The sequence below is a fragment of the Corapipo altera genome, unplaced genomic scaffold, assembly GCF_003945725.1.
Source record: "Corapipo altera isolate COAL_440 unplaced genomic scaffold, ASM394572v1 79, whole genome shotgun sequence".
In the NCBI taxonomy this organism is placed as follows: domain Eukaryota; kingdom Metazoa; phylum Chordata; class Aves; order Passeriformes; family Pipridae; genus Corapipo; species Corapipo altera.
The window spans coordinates 3,436,004-3,449,570 of record NW_020884927.1 but is presented as its reverse complement, the minus strand read 5'-3'; the positions used below and the strand labels follow the sequence as shown (position 1 = coordinate 3,449,570).

General features: G+C 61.4%; 3 protein-coding genes across 5 annotated transcripts; 2 read left to right on the top strand and 1 right to left on the bottom strand.

The window, feature by feature from the left end:
- The first annotated feature begins 2,437 nt into the window (after positions 1–2,437).
- REG4 (regenerating family member 4) lies at positions 2,438–4,281 on the top strand. Of its 3 annotated transcripts, none has more exons than XM_027658574.1 (6): positions 2,438–2,561; positions 3,214–3,321; positions 3,441–3,538; positions 3,619–3,756; positions 3,836–3,941; positions 4,110–4,281. In XM_027658574.1, the coding sequence occupies exons 2-6, from the start codon at positions 3,258–3,260 to the stop codon at positions 4,181–4,183; spliced, it is 480 nt and encodes a 159-aa protein (XP_027514375.1). In that variant the 5' UTR covers positions 2,438–2,561; positions 3,214–3,257; the 3' UTR covers positions 4,184–4,281. The 3 variants fall into 3 exon arrangements, with proteins under 3 accessions (XP_027514375.1, XP_027514374.1, XP_027514373.1); XM_027658573.1 differs by having other exon boundaries at positions 2,439–2,561; positions 3,194–3,321; XM_027658572.1 differs by having other exon boundaries at positions 2,442–2,561; positions 3,246–3,321.
- A 947-nt stretch (positions 4,282–5,228) lies between these two features.
- HMGCS2 (3-hydroxy-3-methylglutaryl-CoA synthase 2) lies at positions 5,229–8,649 on the top strand. The gene is made up of 9 exons (XM_027658571.1): positions 5,229–5,434; positions 5,684–6,123; positions 6,374–6,499; positions 6,739–6,903; positions 6,974–7,142; positions 7,228–7,398; positions 7,900–8,006; positions 8,111–8,236; positions 8,317–8,649. The coding sequence occupies exons 1-9, from the start codon at positions 5,322–5,324 to the stop codon at positions 8,421–8,423; spliced, it is 1,524 nt and encodes a 507-aa protein (XP_027514372.1). The 5' UTR covers positions 5,229–5,321; the 3' UTR covers positions 8,424–8,649.
- Positions 8,650–9,162: 513 nt separating this feature from the next.
- On the bottom strand, positions 9,163–12,869 carry PHGDH (phosphoglycerate dehydrogenase). The gene is made up of 12 exons (XM_027658598.1): positions 12,550–12,869; positions 12,212–12,363; positions 11,965–12,030; positions 11,830–11,884; positions 11,652–11,750; positions 11,417–11,549; positions 11,189–11,337; positions 10,815–10,967; positions 10,554–10,686; positions 10,168–10,295; positions 9,728–9,956; positions 9,163–9,472 (listed from the first exon to the last, which is right to left on the bottom strand). Exons 1-12 carry the CDS (start codon positions 12,850–12,852, stop codon positions 9,315–9,317), a joined length of 1,758 nt encoding a protein of 585 aa, XP_027514399.1. The 5' UTR covers positions 12,853–12,869; the 3' UTR covers positions 9,163–9,314.
- Positions 12,870–13,567: the final 698 nt, after the last annotated feature.

Genomic DNA, 13,567 nt, shown 5'->3' with positions numbered 1-13,567 from the left:
TAACCATTAATCCAGCACCACCATGTTCACCACTAGTCTGTGTCTCCAGGGGCCACATAAAGATGTTTTTTGAATGCTTCCAAGAATGGTGAGTCCACCACTTCCTGGGCAACCTGATCCAGTGCCTGACTGCCCTTTCACTGAAGAAATTTTCCCTAATATCCAATCTAAACCTCCCCTGGTGCAGCTTGAGGCCATTTACTCTTGTGCTGTCACTTGTTACCTGGGAGAAGAGACTGACCTCCACCTGGCTACAGACTCCTTTTAGGTAGTAGAGAATGATAAGGTTCCCACTGAGTCTCCTTTTCTCCAGACTAGGAGCATGAAGATGTGTGGTTCTCCAGCCTCTGAAACAGGGAATCATGACTCCTCTGTCCTGGTCTCAGACTTGAACAGTTTGACTTGGACAATCAGACAGCAAACTGTCAATAGCTGCTGTGCTACATTTGGAGCATGGAGATGCCACTGAAGCCTTGGGCTCCACTAGTGCTCATCTGGCTGTTTTCCAGAAGGAGCTGGTAGCTAAATTACGATGCCTAGCAGGGGTAAAGCTGCTGGGGGCATTTTAAGGGTTTAATATTCAAACAGCGCAGCTCCTTTATCTTCTGGTAGAGCCAGCTTGGCAAGTCCAAGCCTCCGGGAGGCATTCATCCATGTTCTCCCACAGCCTGCACATCTGTGCCAAAGTTTAGCAAGCTCTGCTGAGCCTCTGGCACAGCTGCGTCGAGTTTACTGATGCTTAGGCTGAGACTTGAAGCTGTGACTCCTTGGGAACAGCACATTCCTCTTCCCCAGCCGGGAATGGCCAGGGGCTTGTGGAAACTTGCTGTATTGCATCCAAACATGCCTAACTGAGCCAGCCGGGCACGGAGCTGGGGCATCACTTATCTAACCGAGAAGAGGAGGAACCTCAGGCTCCTTTGGGGAACTTTTTCACAGTTTTTCATTAATCAAGGGTGGAGCCCTGTTTTCTGTGGGGTTACTGTGTTTCTAGAGTTTCCCCATTAGTCAGGGCAGCTATTCTCTGGAGGGTTGTTTCTTTCAGAACTGATAGCAGGCAGCAGCTGTGTTTGGACACAGGAAGGCTTTACACCTTTGATCCCAGAGGGTGCCTAACAAGCAGCAGCAGCTGTATCCCGGCTTTGTGTGTGAAGTAGATGGGTCTGATCCTCCTCCCTCCCTGGGGCAAAAGCCAGACCTGCCTCTGCATGCCAGCATGGAGCTGCTCCCCGTGGGTGCAGCAGCATTCACTGTCTGCATGTTTCGGCAAATGCTGCCACAGAGGAGATCCCATGGGAGATCCCTGGGGTTCATGGCTAGATCCTGACAGCAAGCTCTCCATTTTAGGGGAAGCAGGGCTCAGCTCTGTGTCTGGATCCTCTGCAGGTAGCTGCCTCCTGCGTAGCTCCCAGTGGCCTCCTCCAAGGGTTTTGCGGCGGGTTGGGAGAAGGAGAACCAGGCATTGGCTGGAGCTGGCAGCAACAGGGTGCTGGGCAGGAGCTGGCAGCTTTGCAGGAGCCACGAGACAGGCAGCAGGATGAGCTTTCAAGGCCACTTTGGTACATTATGAGCCAGCGAAGCGACACTCCAGAGCAGCATGTTTGCAGCAGTAGCGTAGAGAACTCCAGGTGCCTCCCACAGGGGCAGAGGACTCCCCGGGGTGAGGAGCAAGGACCATGACAGAGAAGGCTGTGCCTTGCTTCCCTTGCCTAAGGGTTCCAGCTGCTGGGGCCGGGGACAGCCCACCTCTGTGGCTCCATGCCAGCAGCAACCTCCCCAGCGCTGGGGCTGCAGGTTCCCCACGTGGGGCAGGGGCAGTGGGGGGCTGCTGCTCCAGGACCTGCCCCCTCCTCCTGGAGGGACGCAGAGTGACAAAGCCCTGCGTCACCGCTGGGCACGAGGGCTAGGCACCCACACCACTATCTGATGGCACCGCCGGCCCCCGGCTGCAGGCTGTTCCCACATCCCGTCGTCCTGCATCCTGCTCACAAACCTCCCCTGGCAGTTCAAACAAGGGCGGTGTGTGGGTGACGCATGGCAGAGCTGGGCAGGGTGTGGGGCCCGGCTGGGTGCCATCCCTCAGCTGGGGACACGGGCAGTGCCAGCGGGTGGTCCCCGTGTCCCGACTGCTCACTGCAGGGATGCTCTGGCCGGGATCAGGGGCTCACCCCCGGGGCTCACCCTGCCAGCCCCTGGGCCAGCCAGGGCTGTGCCAGCAGGCATCCCTGTCAGGTGCCAGGCTGCTCTCAGCCACAAGATTACTTCTGTATCGCGGGATCGATTTATGATAATTGCAGGGGGTTTATTGACCAACTAGGACAGGCTCTTCCTGTCTGTTTCTAGAGATATGTTAAATACAAACAGAGTTGTAGATCTGGGCAATTTTCCAGCAAAGCGGGGGGGATGGACGGGAGTCAGCAGTAAGACTTTTATGGTGAGAATCACCTGAGCTGGGCAAACACCGATGCTGATGAGCACCAGGCTATAAAGGGGAGCTCCTCTCTTCTCCTCTCCCAGCGATCCCCGACAAGCCGTTATTCCTCCGCATCTCCAGATAACAGGTGAGGAAGAGGACTCTCACAAAGTAGCTGAGGCGTTGGGATGCTCACAGCTGACTTGGGGGTGAACAGGAGCTGATCCCAGCCCTGACAGCTCCCGGGGACCTGAACTCTGTGCTTTTCTGCATGGGGCAGGCTGTGATGATGCATTTTTCAACCCTGCATTGACTTTTGTCGCTGGTTCTTTGAGGGGAAGACAAGCTGAGTCTGCAAATTGGCCCCAGTGCCCAGGGATTAGCCCACATAAAGGGGAACTGTGCTGATGCAGCTGATTTGTCTCCCCAGCCCAAGCAGGACTATGAGCTCAGGGTGTGAAAATGATGCCGAGCACATAGTCCCTGCAGCCCTATTGGCCGCGGCTCTGCCTGTTGGTGCTGCTGCTGCCCCAGGTCCTCTGCCCCATGCCTGTGGCAGCACTCTCCCCATGTCCCCACAGACCAGCTTGGCTCACTCAGATGCCAAGGCTGTGACTCGTGGGGCCAATGTGGGCTGGGGATCCCAGCCGTGCCTGGAACATGGGATATGGGCACTCTGTGCCAGGGAGGAGAGAGGGAGGCACAGACTGCCATCTCCTCCACATGGTTGAAAAGGGCTAGATTCAGCCCACAGGGTGGGTTTGCACTCTCTGGGCACAGGTGGCATCTTCTGTTCCCAAGGACCTCGTGTGACCCCTCTGAGCCTTTACAGGGATCAAGGAGGATGGTGGCAGCAGCCAGACTCGCCCTCCTGCTGCTGGGCTGCACGGGGCTCCTGCAGCCAGCCGGTAAGTCCCACGGCTTGGGAGGCAGCTGCTTTTGTGATGGGGACAGAGGGGAGCCATGCTCCTCTCCAGCCAGCAATGCTGGCTGTCCCCCATCCCTCCCCACTGCTTTTGATCTGCAGCTGGCAGGTACATAAACTACTGCCCTGACAGCTGGTCCTACTACAAGCTCAACTGCTTCAAGTACTTCCCTGATGTCCGGACTTGGGATGAGGCTGAGGTAAGCCCACTGGGGCACACAGGCAGACGGGGAGTCCCCATCTCCTTGAGGTGCCCCAGCACTGACAGCTCTCCCTGCAGAGCCAGTGCCAGGCCATCCAGGACGGTGCCCACCTGGCCTGGGTGGAGGACCAGCGTGAGGCCATCACCCTGCAGAAAGCCATCTCCTACCACCAGCGCGTGCAGCCCGTCTGGCTCGGGCTCCACTACAGTGAAGAGGTGAGGCAGGGGCTGCAGGGGTGATGGGGGGGCTGGAAGGCCACAGAGCTATGCTTCTGAACCTCCTCTCTCCTCACAGAGCCAGGACTGGAAGTGGATAGGTGGGGACAAGTACAGCCCTGCCAGTGGGCTGCCCGGGAATGGTGCCAGACCGGGGAAATGCGCCATGTTGACCCACCAGAGCAGTGAGTGCCCAAGATCCCACATCCACATTCAGTGCCTCCTCTTGGCTGGCATTCCCCCCCTCCCTCCTCCTCTGAGTCCTGGCCCTCAGGAGGGGGCTGTAGTTGGCAGAGCTGGTGATCCTGTTCTAACCATGGCCCCCACCAACCCCTGGTCCGTCTCTCCAACAGGCTTCAGTCTGTGGTCCAGTGCCAACTGCACTCAGAAACATCACTACATCTGCAAGTTCACCCCCTTGCACTGAGCACAGCCCCTGGCCCGTGGGGGACCCCATGCCAGCGATGTTCCTCCTGTGCCACCTCTGCTCCTCTCTGCACAATTCCTAAAAATACATCTATAAAAAAAGAAGCATGCAAGTGGTGTGTGAGCTTGGTGCTGGTGCAAACCCCTGGCCTAGTCTGGGAGGGAGGGAGGCAGGTGCTTCCATGGCTCTCCCAGCTTTCCCGTTTCCACGGGCTTCAGCGCTGGTGGTGCTGGCAGAGCTGTTTGGGGATGAGTCCCCAGGAGCTGCAGGGCCAGTGGCTCTCCTGCCTGAGTGCTCATGTTTGCTCATCCCCAGCCCCCTGGTGCCAAACTCGACAGGTGTCCCTGGGGAGCAGGTGAGGGGACAGGAGTGTCCCCAGGGTGCAGATATGGAGACCTGGGGCACAGAAGTGGGTGGGGATCGGAGCCGTCGTGGATGTGCAGGCACGGGGACAGAGCTCCCCCGGGTGCAGACAGCTCCACAGGGATCTGGGGGCTGCGACGCTGCCCCACGGCCGTGTTGACAGCACCACCGGGACCAAAGGTCCCTTCTTGTGTCGCTATAATGTTGCCACAGGCATCACGTGGCTGTTTGCTCTGCTGCTTTGAAGATGGCTCTGTTCCCACCCAGCTCTGGGGGTTTTCACCCCCCCAGAGCCGCGGCACGTGTCAAACGTGGACTGCGCCCTGGGCAGCACGGATAGTGCCAGCACCAAAGACCTGGCCGCCCTCTGCTCCCTCCCAGGACCTCGGGGGCAATCGGAGTGGCCACACAGCGCCGCGCTCACTGCTCAGTGACCACAGCTGTGCCGGCGAGCCCTGGGCACCGGAGCTGCCCCCGCCGGGGCTGCGGAACAGCCGGTCCCGCGGCTCAGCCCCGGCTCCAGCCGAGCACGTCCCCGGGCTTTGGGGCACAGGACGGAGACACCTCACAAGCTCCCCCCTCCGAAGCCCCGCTGCCCCTGCTGTGTTGGCTGGCGCTCGGCGACCTTTGAGCGCCAGTGTCCGGCACGCTGATAAAGGCCGGGAGGGCTGTGCCGAGCTGCCCACGCAGTTTATAAAAGCACCACGCAGGGCCCGTCCCGCTTTCCCTCTGTCCCGCCGCTCGTCCTTCCGTCCGTGCAGCGGTCGGGGCGAAGATGTTGCGCTTGGTGGGCCGTGCCGCACGCTGCTGGGGGGCCAGGTGGGCACCACCAGGGCCAGAACAGGCACCCCGGGGGGCCCAGCACCCCGTGGCCTTGCAAAGGGCATGGTGAGCATCCACATGGATTGGGCGGCTGGAGACAGGGCAGGGGTGGGGAACTGTCTGAGCTCTTAAACCTTGCTGGGGAAGGGGATCCTCTCCCTCTTCCCTGGCAGCACTGCCAGGCATAGGGAATTAGTAGGGATTTGGGGTGCTCCCAACCTGGGCTGCTCGCTGGTGGCATCTCCCCAGGACCACCCCCGTGTTCCCAATGCTCAGGGCTACCATGGGACTGCCACCACTCCCTCTGCCCCACAGCCTCTCCAGTGCTGCCGGGACGGGTGCCTGGCCCAAGGACGTGGGCATCCTGGCACTGGAGGTGTACTTCCCTGCCCAGTACGTGGAGCAGGAGGAGCTGGAGCGATATGATGGTGTGGAGGCCGGCAAGTACACGCGGGGCTTGGGCCAGAAGCAGATGGGCTTCTGTGCTGCCCATGAGGACATCAACTCCCTGTGCCTGACGGTGGTGCAGCGGCTGGTGGAGCGTGGGCGCCTCTCCTGGGATGCCATCGGCCGCCTGGAGGTGGGCACCGAGACCGTCATCGACAAGTCCAAGGCTGTCAAGACTGTCCTCATGCAACTGTTCCGTGACTCAGGCAACACTGACGTGGAGGGCATCGACACCACCAACGCCTGCTACGGGGGCACGGCCTCGCTCTTCAATGCAGCTGCCTGGGTGGAGTCCAGTGCCTGGGATGGTGAGTGCCATGGGGCTGGATGCTGGGGGGGTGCCATGGAATAGGGGGAGGAGACAGGAGGGGGCCTGAAACCCATAGATACTCTGGCAAGCTTCAAAGGAAGCTGCTGCCCCTCCAGGCTCTCCATCACCCCTGTTTCTTGCTTACCTTGGCTGTGACACCTGGCATCATGGAAAGGGGAATACACGAGGGCCATGGTGTGGAGGCTTCCACCTGCCGATGGCCCTGCCAGTCCCTGTCTCCTCCCCAGGTCGTTATGCCGTGGTGGTGTGTGGGGACATTGCTGTCTACGCCACAGGGAATGCACGGCCCACGGGAGGTGCCGGTGCCATCGCCATGCTGGTGGGACCCAACGCCCCACTGGTGCTGGAGAGAGGTCAGTGTCATGAGACCCTGGGGATGGCACCCTGGAGGCCATGCATTCATGTCCTAGGCCTGGGCAGAGCTGCTCAGCTCCAGCAGCACTGGATCTGCCAGACCCTGCTGTGTACTCCAGGATGCCTGGCTAACCGATCCCTGTGGGAGGCTGGTGGATGTCAGAACTGGCATGGCAGGCAGCACCCCTGGGTGCTTCTGATTGGGCTCCCTGATGGTGGGCTCTCCCTGTGTCCCCAGGCCTGCGGGGAACCCACATGGAGCATGCCTATGACTTCTACAAGCCGGACCTGTCCTCCGAGTACCCGGTGGTGGATGGGCAGCTCTCCATCCAGTGCTACCTGCGGGCGCTGGACCGCTGCTACGCCGTGTACCGACGGAAGGCGGAGAGCCAGTGGCAGCAGGGTAAGTGGCAGCACCCCTAAGGTGCCCATCCCATCCCCCTGGATGCTGATGGACCCATGTTGCCTTCCAGCCGGCATCCAGAGGCCCTTCACCCTCGATGACTTCAAGTACATCATCTTCCACACACCCTTCTGCAAGCTGGTGCAGAAGTCCGTGGGGCGGCTGCTGCTGAATGATTTCTTGGCCTCCCCCAACCCTGACACGGCCTCCGGCCTCTACAAGGGGCTGCAGTCTTTTCGGTGGGTCCCTGCGCCGTGTCCCCCACCCCTCAGCCCAGGCAGGAATGTGCCAGTGCAAGGTTTGAGCCAGCCTCTCTCTGGCCAGTGGTTTAAAGCTGGAGGACACCTACACCAGCAAGGATGTGGAAAAGGCGTTCCAGACAGCCAGCCAGGACATCTTCAACCAGAAGACCAAGCCCTCCCTGCTCCTCTCCTCCCGCAATGGCAACATGTACACACCGTCCATGTATGGCTGCCTGGCCTCCCTCCTGTCACAGTAAGTCCCCCAAAATTCTGGCTCAGGGGAGGGAGGAGGTCATTTTGGGAAGGGCGAGCAGGCCCTGGCTGGCTGGAGGGGGAGGTGCCAGCACTCATATTCCCCCCTTCTCAGCAAACCTGACAATTTCAGTGCACACAACAAACCCCAGAATGGATGCATCTGTGCCATCTCCCTGCCAGCCTTTTCATCCCAGCTTGCTGGGGCTGGGCCAGTACATAAAGCCCTTCTGTCATTGCCAGGAGGATGAAAACCCCGTTGTCATGACCTGCAGAATGAGTGAGCCCACGGGAAAGGAGCCATGGGAACAGACAGGCCCTGGGGGAAACAAAAGCCTAGTCCCTGGCACCACTGCACTCCAGGGCCACACTCCCTTGGAAATGTGGCCCTGAGACACAAGGACCCCCCTGTCTGGGAAGGAGGCAGCCCCCTACACTACCCCCACAGCCCTGCGTGCCCCTCACCCCAATCTCCTCTAACCCTTCTAACCCCCTGCTGCAGGTCCTCAGCCAAGGACCTGGCTGGCTCCCGGATTGGTGCTTTCTCCTATGGCTCGGGACTGGCTGCCAGCATGTTCTCCTTCCGTGTCTCACAGGACGCAGCCCCAGGTGAGCCCCAGGGGAGGGAGGAACTGGGAAGGGAGGACGGTGTGGGGCTGTGGGGCCCAGGGCTGCCAGTAGTGCCATCTCACTCCTGGGGTGCCCGTTGCCAGGCTCGCCCCTGGCCAAGCTGGTCTCCAGCCTGGCTGACCTGCCGGCTCGCCTGGACGCTCGCAAGCGCGTGGCCCCACAGGACTTCGCGGAGATCATGAAACGACGGGAGGAAACCCACCACTTGGGTGAGTGGGGTTGGGGGGATGTGACACCCCCCCACTGGGACCCCATGACACCCCTGAGCATCACTGCCCTCTTCCTGCAGCCGACCACGCTCCCCACGGCTCCCAGGCAGATCTCTTCCCCGGAACCTGGTACCTGACGCGCGTGGATTCCAAGTACCGCCGCGAATATGCCAGGAAGCCCATCTAGTGGGGACTGGAGGGGTGAGCCCTAGGATGGGGGATGCTCTTTCTACCACTGTCATCCCTGCTCAGATCCAAATCCGGGGCTGCCTTCTGTGGGAAATTTCAGCTTGGATGACTGGGGAATGTCCAGTGGTGCCTCGGGCCCCAGAGCTGGTGGAGACTGCAGCTCTTCTGCAAACACCTGGGCAGTGCAGGGGAATAAAGGTGTCGATGGGAGAGGGCAGCAGCCCGGCTCTGGATCCTAGTCTTGAGTGGTCTCCCACCCCACGACACTCCCCTTAAAAACTGTTAATCTGGATCACAGCCCCTTACGGGATTTATCCCACGGGCACCCAGCACTGGCCACCTGCCCCGTTAGACATGCGGCTCAATAACCCCCATTATCCCAGGATGGGAGTGTGCCCTGATATTTTGGGGGAGCCAAGTAAAACCCAGCCTCCCAGTCTCCAGATTGGAAGTGGTAAGAATCCATTTTCCATGTGAGGTCACTAAAGTGAAACACCCTCATGGCAAACCCCAGGGGCAGGAGGGGGCAGGCGACGCAGGGGCTCACGGGAGGGCTCATCCCCCTTCCAGCACTGCTCTCTGGGCCATGTCCTGGCACGGGACTATGGCCAGATGGGACCTCTGCAGCAGCAGAGACCTTTGTACCCTTCAGCAAACAGCAGCAGGGTTGGGGAATGGTGAGAGCAGGAGGGAGAGGAGATTTGGGATTGAGGACAAGGGACCACACAGAGAATCTATCACATGCTCTCTCCTTCTAAACCCTTTATTGAGTTTGGGGCCACCCCAAACTCAGAGTGGGAGTCAGGGACAGCTGGCTCCAATGCTTCCCCAGCTGGGGGAGGGTCCAGGTGCTTCAGCCATGGGGAGAGTCCTTGTTGACAGCTGGGGTCTACAGCAGGTGGAGCTGGAAGATTTCTATGACACGTGGCTTCAGCTCGCTGAGGTTGGACAGGGGGGCTGAGAGCCCCACGATGCTCCACTGCTCCCCTCCCACTGTGCTGGAGCTGTGGTAGGACTGGAGCTGGATTCCCATCTTGCCCAGAAGCCCTGGGGAGGAGAAGAGGGGTTAGGGACCACAGGCTGCCCCACAACCCAGTAGGGAGCTGAGCTCTGCTCACCCCAACACCCCTCAATGGTCCTTTCTTCCCCCACCCCAGGTCCTTTGCTCCACATCACCCAACCCCCTGCCCAAGCCCCCCATCCATCTCTCCTGCCCTTGCTGTTGCAGGGGCTCAGCTCTGGTTCAGATGCAGGGCCCCCCCCAGGCTGCTCCCCTGCTCAGAGCTGGCGCAGGGAGCTCACCTGTCAGCGCGGCCAGAGCAGTGGGATCAGAAGCTTTGGCTCTGTAGATGAGGAGAGGACCAGACAGTGGGGCTGGCTGCTTGAAGGTGGCCCCGTTGATCTCCCGCAGCACCGGGGTGCTGCCCTGTACTGTCCCTGTCACCCGGTGTGGGGTGCCCTCCAGGGACACCTGCACCAAGCCAGTGCTGCTGTCGGGCTCGGGGGGCACATCGCTGTGGGTGGTTGTGACCTGTCAGAGACATGTGGCTGTTCAGTGCCCAGGTCCTGCCTGTGGCAGGGTATGGGGAAGGGATGCCCTCAGAGGCACACTAGGGAATGTCCCTCAGCCTGAGTGCTGCATTAGCAGCCTTGTAGGGTGTCCCAGGCTCATGCCACTTGGTGAGGAAGGGTAGGGTCTGGATGCACCAGGCTGACCGTGCAGAGGCTGGGTGACCACGCACCTTCAGTCCAGCCTCCTGGGCCAGCAGCATGGCATTCACCAGAGTCACCTCCTTCTGTGTCCCTCCAGCCAGCATGCCCGCAGCCACGGCAGGCGTCAGGTAGCTCCCGGCCTCCCGCAGGGGTGTCCCTGGGGTGCAGGGAGGTGGCAGATGTGGACGGGCCAGCAGCAGAGGTCAGCCCTGCACTGGAGCAGCCAGCCTGGAGCTGGTCCTTCCATCACCCAGTCCACCCACCCGTCCCTACTCCCATCCTCCCACCCATCCATCCCCACACACCCCTGTGCTCCAATCCCACCCTCAACCAACCTCCTGTCCATCCTCTCTCCTGGCTGCCCTCCCACCCATCCAGGCCAGAGGTCCCTGCACACCCTTCCTGCCTGGCTCACCTAGGGTGCAGACCTGCATGCTGCCCTGCACTTGCTTGCCCACCATGTGCAGCACCGTGCCCAGGGCCCGGGCCAGGGCAATCCAGGGCTTGGTCTGGGGTGCAAAAGCCTTGCTGAGAGCCTGCGCATTAACCTGTGAGGGAGAGCAGGGTGAGCAGTGAGAACCTGCCAGTGAGTGCCCTGGGTTGCTCCCAGTGCACCCATGTGTTACAGATGGGGAAACTGAGGCACAGAGGTGAGGTGCCCAGTGGGGAGACTCACTACACCAGTCAGCCCCTTCCCCGTGGCCATATCCACAATCTGCATGGCGATTTCCTTGCCGCAGCGGCTCTGTGCTTCTCGTGTGCTAGCACCCAGGTGTGGGCAGGAGATGACATTGGGGTGGTTCACCAGGTCACGGTCCTTTGGGGGCTCCTGCAGACATAGTTCCATCCTGCCATCAGCCCCCAGCACCCATCTGGGAACTCAAAGTGAGGGGCATTTACCCTCCTTCCTTTACAAGGAGGGGAAGCTGAGGAGAGCTGTGCCTGGTCCCAGTCCTGCAGGGTTTGCCGGGCTACCTTGGCCTGGCTTGGGCAGAGTTAAGGTGATGCTGAGACAAAGCAAAACTCGGAGGTTCCCACAGCCCAACTCACCTGTGTGAAGACATCCAGGGCAGCCCCGCCACACTGCCCTGACTGCAGCGCCCGCAGCAGCGCGCTCTCATCCACGATGCCACCGCGGGCACAGTTCACCACCTGCACGCCACGGCGGCACTTGGCGAAGGTGCTGTCATTCAGGAGCCCTGTGAAGGGAGGGCTGTGAGCAGCAGGGGTCTGCCCTAACTCTCCCCAAATGTCCCTGTGCCGGTGCTCACTCCATACCCGTGGTGGAGGGCAGCAGTGGCGTGTGCACTGTGATGAAGTCACAGCGGGGCCAGATCTGATCCAACGGCAGCTGCTCCACACCAAAAGTGGCTGAGACTTCGGGAGTGATGATGGGGTCGTAGCCTATGGTCTGAGGCAGAGCGGGCACTCACTCCTGCAGCCTGGCACGGTGGCTTTGGCTGAGCCAGGGGGGTCCCTATCCCCATCACTCCTCCCGGCCCCATTTCCTTACCTTCATGCCGAAAGCCTGCATGCGGGTGGCCACCTCCCTGCCAATGCGTCCCAGCCCCAGCACAGCCAGCGTCTTCCCGTTCAGCTCCATGCCCATGTACTAGGGTGCACAGTGGACCATAAGTGAGCACACCCCACATGGCCGCCCACCACCCAGAGGTGCTTCACCTGCCTCCTACCTTCTTACGGTCCCACTTGCCCTCCTTCATGGAGGCAGCTGCCTGTGGGATCTGCCTATAAAGGAGGCTGTGGTCAGCATGGGGCAGGGGGCTGGCAGGGCACATGTCTGTGCCCCCCTCCTGCCCTGCACTCACCTGGCCAAGCACATGATCATCCCACAGGTGAGCTCCGCAGCGCTGAGGCTGTTCCCAGTGGGTGTGCTGGGAATGGAGAGTGGTGTTACTTGTGCATGTGACCTGGGCTGACAGGGTCTGCACACCCTGAAGATGGAGATACGCAGGGTGGTGCTAGGGATGCCATGGGTGGGGATGGCACCCTACTGAAGCTTCCCCTGCCTCCCCAGGAGCACAGGCAGGGATGTCCCTGCACTCCTGCTCTTACTTCATGACCAGGACACCCTTCCTGGTGGCTGCTTCCACGTCCACGTTGTCCACACCAGTGCCTGCTCTGCCCACCACCTGCAGCCTCTCAGCTGCCTCCAGCACCTCAGCCGTGACTTTGGTGGCTGAGCGGACGATGAGTCCATCGCAGTCCTAAGGAGTGACAGACACGGTGAGTGGGACCAGGGCCAGAATCCACCGTGCGAAACTGTCCGGACTCTTGCATCAGACGGGAGGCGGGGACCAGTCGGAGGGGGTCCGCTGCCACCCGGGACCGGCCCACTGCGCCCACCCACCCATGCACTCACCCACCCACGCGTGGGTACAGCCCTGCCTCACCCGGATCTCCCGTAACAGCTCTTCCTTGCTCAGCCCGGGCTTCTCCTGCACCCGGAGCCCGCCGGCCTCCAGGATCTCCCGGCAGCAGGGGTCCAGGCTTTCGCTGATCAGCACTTTCTGCAGCTTCCCCAGCGCCATGGCGCGGCCGGCCCGGACGGGACGGGACGGGACGGGACGGGACGGGATGGGACGGGGGTGCCGGCTCTCTCCGCACTCCGCCGAGAGGCTTCTGCTGCCCCTCCGCCGGGCTAAAAGAGCTGCGAGCAGTGCACGTTTTTCGGGCTCATTGGGTCCCGTGTCCATAATCCCACCTCCTTCCCTTCCCCTCCCCGCCCCAGCCCGCCCGGGCCCCCCCTCATCCCTCCCGCCCCCGAGGGGAGGGAGGGAGGAGGCGGAGGGGAGCAGGGCCGGCAAGGGGCCGGGCCCCCCAGCAGCCCCAGAGCGAGGGGAGGGTGTGCGCCAGCAGGACCCCGTGGGTCGGGGAGCCACGAAGCCGGGGGGAGTGGGGGGTAGGGTGTCCCGACCCCGCGCACCACGTCCTTGCCTCAGATTCCCCGTCCTGCACATCCCAGCTCAGCGAGGCAGGAGGGGAATGGCGGTGGCAGCCACGATGGTGCGGGTCGCTTCCCCACAAGCTGGGGGTGCTGCTGCCAAGGGAGCAGCCTGACTCCAGCCCATGGCGAGCCCGGCCATGCCCTTCCCAGCTCGCCCAGGAATGGGATTCCCCAGACTCCGCAGCCCAGAGGTGAGGCAGTGCCATGGCCCTTGTCCATCCCCAACATTGCACCCGCTCTTGAGCAATGCCCCCGATAAGGGGCCGGGGGCACGGGGCCCTGGCCACTGGCTCCCAATGACGTGGGGTGCACGGGAGCCACCCAGCAAACGCCCTCCATGGGGCAAGAGCTGCGTGGGTGTGTCCAGTGACCTCGCAGTGGGAAGTGCTGACTCTGGGGACACAATTGTGAGGGGACACCATGGGACCAGGCACTGCCCTGCATGCTGGATGGTGAGGGATGGA